The sequence below is a fragment of the Amblyomma maculatum genome, chromosome 9 (genome assembly GCF_055883805.1).
Source record: "Amblyomma maculatum isolate TAMU_Amacu chromosome 9, ASM5588380v1, whole genome shotgun sequence".
NCBI lineage: Eukaryota > Metazoa > Arthropoda > Arachnida > Ixodida > Ixodidae > Amblyomma > Amblyomma maculatum.
Window position 1 is genome coordinate 16,611,484 of NC_139352.1, and position 8,316 is coordinate 16,619,799.

General features: G+C 46.3%; 1 protein-coding gene across 1 annotated transcript; it reads right to left on the minus strand.

Moving 5' to 3' along the window:
* Positions 1–594: 594 nt before the first annotated feature.
* Positions 595–8,111, minus strand: LOC146178433 (uncharacterized). The gene is made up of 2 exons (XM_084578266.1): positions 7,620–8,111; positions 595–2,003 (listed from the first exon to the last, which is right to left on the minus strand). The coding sequence occupies exons 1-2, from the start codon at positions 7,908–7,910 to the stop codon at positions 945–947; spliced, it is 1,350 nt and encodes a 449-aa protein (XP_084434392.1). The 5' UTR covers positions 7,911–8,111; the 3' UTR covers positions 595–944.
* Between the last annotated feature and the right edge of the window lie 205 nt (positions 8,112–8,316).

An 8,316-nucleotide genomic window follows, 5' to 3' on the forward strand; every position in this document is an offset into this window, starting at 1 on the left:
ACAAATAGAATCCCTATCAGAAATCTGATAAAAACACAGTCAACTGGCAGCATATTTCATATCACCTACATTTACTTGCTCCTCAGAGAGCAGATGATTAAGTCTATTGAAACTGTACAATTTGTTACTTTATACAGAACGCAGTCAGAAAATTCCAGGCACAAGAGAGAGCTCAATGTGAGAGAGTAGGTATAAGATAGAGCGTTTTGTAGCATGGGTGTGTGGCAAAAATATAGGACATTTTTTTTTTTCAATAACATCTTATCACAACCGCACTTTCAAAGTTGTGTAAACGCATGCTTGGATGAACATCGGAGCAACAGCTTCCACTTTGATGCTGTATGTTCTGTGTGATATTTTTCCCTGAGTTGTAAACTCACATAGGTAATTATATCACAATAATATACTGACAACTGCTGTCTTAATTTTGTTTCAACTTATTCGTGTTTTGAACCTCGATAGATATGTCCTGGAAGATGTACATACATCTTGGTAGTGTTCTTGCACTTGATAAGAAGTTCGCACGAACCTCTAATGAGTGAGGGAAGCCGTTCATCTCAGCAGAGCATGAAAAAAAGAAGACTTTCAGAACCATTGTTTTTTATTATCGCAGTTAAAACAGCGATGACAATAATATTTCTGCAAGAGCAATAAATTGGAAGGAACAATGAGCTAAGCAAAACGGACACTTATCTTTGGGCGCCGATTTGAGGAAAGGAACACGGAGACATATTAGGCAGCACTAAAAAGGACACGAAAAGCAAGCAACTCTGAAGCGCCGTTCCTATACGACGCTTTGTGACCGAACAGCAGGAAAATGGTTAGTATAAGAAAAAAAAACGAAAAAAAAAGGTAGAAACTGATGGTGTGGTGCAGTACCCACTTATAGCACGTGACAATACCAAGAGCAGGGTGTCATCGAGCTCAACGTTGATTTAGCCTTCTTAGCGCAATGATTTGAACATTAGCAGCAAGCGAAGTTCTCCGTTGGGGAAGAATCCTTCGTCCTTGAGTTGCTTTGTATTTGCAGAGAAACCAACTTCATAACCATGAAAATCATGTAACTTTTCAACGCTAGTTGGCACCATTTGACAGCTCTTGTGATAATCTCTATGGAGCACTTTCATTTCAGGTGCATCCGATGGCTGCCGAGCAGATTGAAGTAGGCAGAACCATTGCAAAAGAACAGTTAATTCGCCTGTGAAGTAAGTGGTGAAACTAACAATGAGACACCTGTCCCTGTGCCCCCATATAATCTGCTTCTCCCAATCCTTCGAATAATGTATGTTCCGACAATTCAATACATCTTCAGCCCTGCTTAGCGTGAATGTATAGTACTGGGTATCAATCGGACCTGAGAAGCATTCAATGTCTTCGATCAACCTCATCGTAATAGGCGGTGTTGGGTGGATTCTATCTGACTGAGCGCTACACCGCAGCTGTTCGAGAGCATTGACTGACTGTTTCGCCAGCATTTCCAGGCGGCGAAGAATTAGCACCTTCTCTGTGCGCCAGGGAATGAAATCTCCTTCAGCCTCTTCCGCCGGACCTTCCAGAGAAGGGTGATTTTCTGCACCCGTAAAATGAGCAGCGCTCGCTGTTCGCATCACCTCCCCCTTTATCTCATCGGTTGACTGAGAAACCAAGCGCATGGTTTCCATCAAACGCGTGGCACTCTCCCTGCACTGCTCCACGAGTTGGTTCATCTGGCTCTGGAGGGCTGGTAACTGGTCGCGGTGCGGGTCTCTCATCACAGCCTTCAGTTCTTCCACAGCTGCTCTGACGTCACGCAGACTGAGTACGCAATCACTGTCTGTATTGTGTAAAGGAGCTCCGCCTTTGCATCCAGCCGCGTAGTGCGGTAGCAGCTCCTTGTGTAGAACTGATACTGCGCACTGTTGGCACTCGACTGCGTGGAATTCGCATTCAGCCTCGTAGTGGCGCAAAACGGCGTCCAAGGTGCCCACGAACTCGCAGCCATAGGACTGATTCCAGCAATGAGCCTGGACGAAGAAAAAAAGCAAAAACACAATGTCAGTGATCATACAAGCTACAGCGGATCTATGCAGGTATAATTTTCGGCATTTGTGTATAATGCCTCAATTTAGCACAGATATGTGACATTAGAGACTTTTAGTTTAGCGCTACCGCTACCGCGCGAACGTCAGTACGCATGCGCAGATCACCCCCGTGGCGACAGATGGCGCCACGTTCCTGTCAAATTTCGGCGGATACAGCACGCGGGGACCAACCAGCGCGTGATGTAGCAGTAGATGGCCGAGGTAAGCGGCAGCGCTAAACTGTTTCTATTATAGGAGATTTAGAACCTGTATTTTGTTAATTAAGAGAGATTGAGTTCCTTTTTATTTACAGTTTAGCTGCCATTAAAATCATCAAAACGATGTTGAATCGTTGAAAAAGTTAGGGGAGGGGAGGGAGGGGGGTGTAGCGCCTTAAACTCCGCCTGTTCGTTATTTTCCAGAATTTTAAGGTGAGAGCCTTTAATTCTTCATCGTTCGAGGAAGATAGTTCCCTTGGATCCCCAGGGATGGAGGAATGCTGAAAGGGGGGTACCCTTTCAGCATTCTGTAACGAATTACAGTATAATGTAGCAGCTTCCTGTGCATCGTCACCGTGCCTGGAAAAAAACTTGGCAGCGGTCTAAATGTGTCGGTATTTTTTATGCTCTTAATGGTCAGTGTAAGTGTCCACCGAGAATTAAGACAGGCACTGCGCCTTCTCTTGTGGTAGTAGATTCGAAGATGAAAAAAATTGGCAAATGATTAACTCGGCTAAATCTAAGTGCACAAAGCGAAAGCACGGAGTTCGGCAGCACGTTTAGTATGATCCGCTTTTCTTCGCAGCTACGCCGCTGTCCGCTCCGACTCTAGAGGCGCAGCTGGTGCTCACGTGATACGTGACGTCAGGCACGTTCATACGGTTTGGTTAAAGCGGGGCTTTATATGTGGGCTGGCAGGAGCTGCCAACTTGGGTCTCTCGTTTCACATGGGACGGTTATGTCAGAATCAGCCTGCTAGGGCCCTGTCATTCACGTTACCCCTATAGGCCACTAAGGCACGTTCATACGGCTTGGTTAAAGAGAGGCTTTATATGTGGGCTGAGGAAGAAGAACGCTCGGACATCCGCAGGCAATGCTTTCGCTCAATATTTGGTTCAGCAGCGTTGAACCCTTGTAATTTTTTGAGGCCGACTCGGTTCAGTGAGGAGCGAGATACTAGCGGTACGAGATACTAAAAAAGAAAGGCCGACAACCATCCCGTTACCGTTTCCACACAAGTTTGCGAAAAAGGGCGCCTTCAGAAAACTCGCGCGAGTTTTCTGTGGTGCGAAGATATGCACGGTATTGCCAGTCAGTGTACAAGCCCTTTGTGAGCATGCGTTGCAGAGGTGCGATACAAAAGATCCCTCGAGCGTGGCTAGTCAGGTATGTGAAACATCCTGCTGACTGTGTTGTGTGGTAAGTACGACAGGTTCCCAGGAGCCTCTAATGCTACGGAGAAACGTTCAACGCAGACAGAATAAACATGAATATAGATAAAAGTTTCAACTTTTATCCATGGATCACTGGCACTCGCGAACTGCAGCATTTCAAGATGTCGCGCTGTGCATTCACGCGCATAGCACAGCATGCCGAGCGGCCAACCCCGCATTCTACGTGGCCTAATTTTTCTCTTCACTTCGAAATATGCATCGAAGTACCTGCTATACCTAGTTTGGGCACAAGAAAACATCACTACAAAGTAATAATGATGGTCTACTGCGATCACTTTAACCAAACTGTTTTTTTTTTTTCTGATAGGGATTGACTTTCTCAAGTGATGACCCAGTGCTGACACAAGCGTTTTTTCGAGAACAGTTACTTGCAAGCAAGACAGCTAGAGTTCTGGCTTCGAGAACAAGCCGCATATGGACTGCGAGTGTATGCTCCGTAACGTTAAATACAAGCTCCTAATCTAACGTCCATCTGACAGTTGCTGATTGAAAACACTGCATTCCCTCAACCGGGTAGGAAACAAACGTTCTTAATTTCTCAAACATGTGCGGGCCATGAATTGGCAATAAAAAATGTTACCATCACGCATGGCTCGCAACATACGTCTGTCAAACATCTCCTATGAGAAATGCGCACTGAAAACCGTCATAGCTTTAGTCGCTGTCTTCTTTTTTTTTTTTTTTTCCTCAGTTTAGAGCGGCAAGGAAAAACGTGACTCATGCATAACATCAGAACTAAGACAGTTACGCCGCTCGTATTGTCACTAAGGGGGTGTCTCTTCGTCGAGCAGGATTTATCACGATGCTTTTCACGGTAAAGTAACCGTGTTGCTCTTATCGAGATATTAATTAACTCAATTATTCTCTCCTTCCTGGGCATATAATCTGGAGGTAACATGTGCAAGTTTATCCCGCCTTTGACCGCACAGTCAGAACACATTGGTGTATAGAAGAGTCGACTGATTTTATGCTTTCCCATCGTACTGCGTGCCCCACAGACCAAAATAGAAGCTATATTATTAATCTGTTATCATGGCTGCGAGCCAAAGCCAACTCAAAAAGCAGTTACACACTACAAACGCTGCTCGACCGAGCTCCACGCAAAAAGTTCCGCGTGAGACGCAGCACCAAGCTGGAGAAGCACGAGCCGTTCTCAGAGTATCCCCCCAAGGGCGGTACCGGAAGCGGCCGCGTGGCGGCGACACTGTTCGTGAAAGTTGCGAATAAGTATACTTATTTCCCCAGAACAATTACAGACTGGAATAATTCTAACTAATGCCACAGTATTACTAACTTCACTAGAAATGTTTGAAACCCATAGTTGAGTCTTCCTTTCATGCGGTAATGTTGGGAAAGCAGTTGATGAGGATATTGATGTTCTTGATGTAATGATGGTTCGGACTCGCACACATTCACATCACTCGACTGCAGGAAAGAAAGGTTAACTATTAATTTACACATAGATAAAACAAAAAGAAAGAAGCAAGGAGAAAACTATTTACATGACTGAACCGTTGATCAAACGAAATCAGCCCTGGTTTAATCCAGAGCGCTTACTTTTAAGCCCTCTGTTAAGCCCTCTGTCTCCGCCCTTGACGGGGACAACCAATAAGCAATAAGGCAACACTTCTCACCAATCGATGATTAGGGAAAGGAAAATAACGTTTCCGTCAACTAATCAGACTCACTAAATGATAACTACTCAGATACTTTGGAAAGGAGAGGTCCCAAGCAAATATACGAACAGCATTGACGTCACAGCATTCTAAACCTCTGCTTTCCACTAAGTTTTCTTTTCCGTATATGTGCATACGGGACCAACGTATGCCGCGGGAATATTCGCTGAAGGTTCTTTATAAAAAAAAAATAAGAAAGCTGTCGCCGAGGTATCAAACACTCCGCTGTAATACCAGCTTAACCAGGGGCCTATTTTGAGCACCCAAAACTAAACGAGTCAATGACCTCGAGTCAATGATTGGCGCCTCATCGCGCACTGGTCAGCCACCGTACACCTGCTTCCTCACAATAGGCTATATGCACATGAGCAGAGGGAAGGACGCGCACGTAGCGAAACGAGAATGCCTAAAAAAAAAAATTCACTGGCCACAGAAGTGACATTGAACTCTGTGAACACTGTACAATGGATGGATGGATGGATGTTGTGGCCTTCCCCTTTGTAACGGGTGGATATTACACGTGAGGACGACGTCTATTGTCGATGGAAGGAACGAGCGCCCTGAAGCGACGGGTGCCGCGGGCAACAATAAAGCAGCCACCGAGCCTCCGTCTTGCCTCTGGGGTTCCACCAATTTGGTAATCACCGTGACCGGGGACACGTGCAGCGGAATACTGCATTATACCGACTGTTGGCTTCTTTCCTTCATGCATTATACTTTGCCACACAAGATATCTGCAGCACTGGAGGATCCCTTGCAATTGCCTTCCTAGGTGCCTCTCGCCCCTGCGCACTATAATAGAGAATTGTGCTCCTACAGTCACCTCTGCCATATTGGGGGGGGGGGGGGGGGGGGCGAGTAGAAGCAGACCATGTGCAGAAATCTGCAAGTCAGCTTCTCTGCAAGGCTTGTTTTACAACTAAAAGGTCTCGTTCCCAGACGCCACACTCGCATTATTTGAAGAAGGGAAAAGAGGCAAATTTCTCTTTCCAAGAAAAGTATGGAATGTCCAGTTGACTTCAATATGATTCAGGGAGAGGCATCGAAAAGGTACAATGGTTGAATAGCACCCCTTTATATTTAAAGAAGAGGATGAAGGGGGTGAAGATAGTCCAGGGCCTTGCTGCTCCAAAATGACTGGTTTCGGCCCATTCGTCACGCTCCCTCCCTGTCTCACTTTCGCGAATCGCCAGCATGAATGGGCCATTGAAAGGCGTCTGCCTCTTTTCGTTTCAACAAAGACTGCGAGTGTGCCGTCTGGGAACGAGACCTTTTGGTTGGAAAACAAGCCTTGCAGAGAAGCTGACAGATTTCTGCAAATGGTTCATTGCCTATTGTAGTGCGCGTTATCCTGATAGGACCAGGGTGCATCTTCCTTTCGCAGTGCTGCAACCATCTTGTTAGACGAAGTATAGAACGTTCAAAAGAGAAACACAGCAGCTCACTTCACACGGATCTTTATTTTTTCTTAGATGCTTGACACTGTATTGTGTCCTTGTGTTGCACTTGTACTTTGTGTTTCTTTTTGAATTTTCGTTTCATGTGTTATTTCGTTTTGAAGTTGCAGATATTTTTTAAAAGCTTGAATTAAGCTTACTGTTTCCAGCTATTGTTAACTTGTATATATGCCTACCCTGCTAAGGTCATGAAAAAGATCGCAGTACCAATAAATAAATAAAATATAGAATATTCACAGTACAGCCTGATCAACGTAGCTGCAGTTTCATCGATGTTTTTGCTCCTACACAAAGAGGTCCCTTTAATTTTATGGTTCAGACCACCATAGCCGAATCGGCAGGCGCTAAAAACACGAAAAAAAAAAAAAGAGCGAAAGAATTGCCGCTGGAAACGTGGGCATGCTAGCTACCAATAGAGAGCTCAGCAAGGAAGTTTTGCCTGCTCCTGCCGACGAAGCCGCGTCCTGGGCACTTCTCTCCCAGATATTGCACTTTCTTGGAAAAGAAAATTAAGCGCGTTCGAGTCTTAGCGTTTAACGGCAGCGAGTGAGCCAACGCAGTCTTGCAAACAGACTTCCTGCTGAACCGCAGTTTTGACTAATAATTTGTATGCGCAGACTGCTTAGATGCACCTCGCTGCCGTTCCATGTGAAGCATCGAACGCTTTTTCACAACCGAAATACTGTCCTGCCAGCACAATGCTTTTCCATATCAGTATGCTTCCCATTTCAGATACATATTTAAAGCATTAGTGCTACCATGGCTTCTTAGCTTTCGTTTAGGTAGATGTTTGGCCTAATGGTATTAGTATCGCAAGCTGGCTAGCTGAAAGTGTGAACTAAATGCCCCCCTTTTATTTAATAGTGCATCAAATCGGCTTCTTCATGTTGACAGTGTATCTTAAAGTAAGCCGGGTAATAAAATTTGCAGTGTTATAGTAGGTAGGTATGAAGGCAAAGCCACTGGTACGCACCTTCAGGACTGCCATTTTCCTGTCGGGGTACGGGAACCAAACACATTCCTCTTCCGTGAACACCTCCCCTTCCAAAGGGCACACGTTGGTACCATCTTGAACGCTGGCTCTCAGGCAGAATTCGCATATGGAGTGCGAGCAAGGAAGCAGCAGCGTTTTTTTCGGTACCATGCGGCATAGGGCACAGATGCGGCTAGAGGGCACGTCCTCGGCGAACAGCGTCGGCCGCCAGTTGACTCCGGCGACGTGGCCATGAAGCCGGTGTAGCAACCTCGATGGCGGGACAGGCATGGCGGTTTTCTCAAGCAAGTCTTCTGCGGCCGAGTCAGGGGGAGCCGGTTGTCGGACTGAATCTGCCCGAACCGTCCGGGTTTACATGAACCTGTTTTGTTCGATTCGGGCCGAGATCACCGCTAAACCTTGCGTCGAGCAAACGAACCACGCGCAGGCGGGAGAGGAGGAATGCGTAGACGAATAGCTGACGGTCCAGTAAGGCCTTGTGGCTCTCGCTTTCCCCTCTCCTCCCCCCTGAGCTACGTCACGCAAAAGAGACCTACACAGAAGTTGCGTGCAGCACGTTTCGAAGCTACGAGCAGCGCACGTCCGTTGAAAGCTAGGCCAGGTAGGTACACGGCGGTTAGCCCCATCAATTCGGAGAAGTTGAATGGGGAACGACGGAGGCGGCAATGGGATCAGT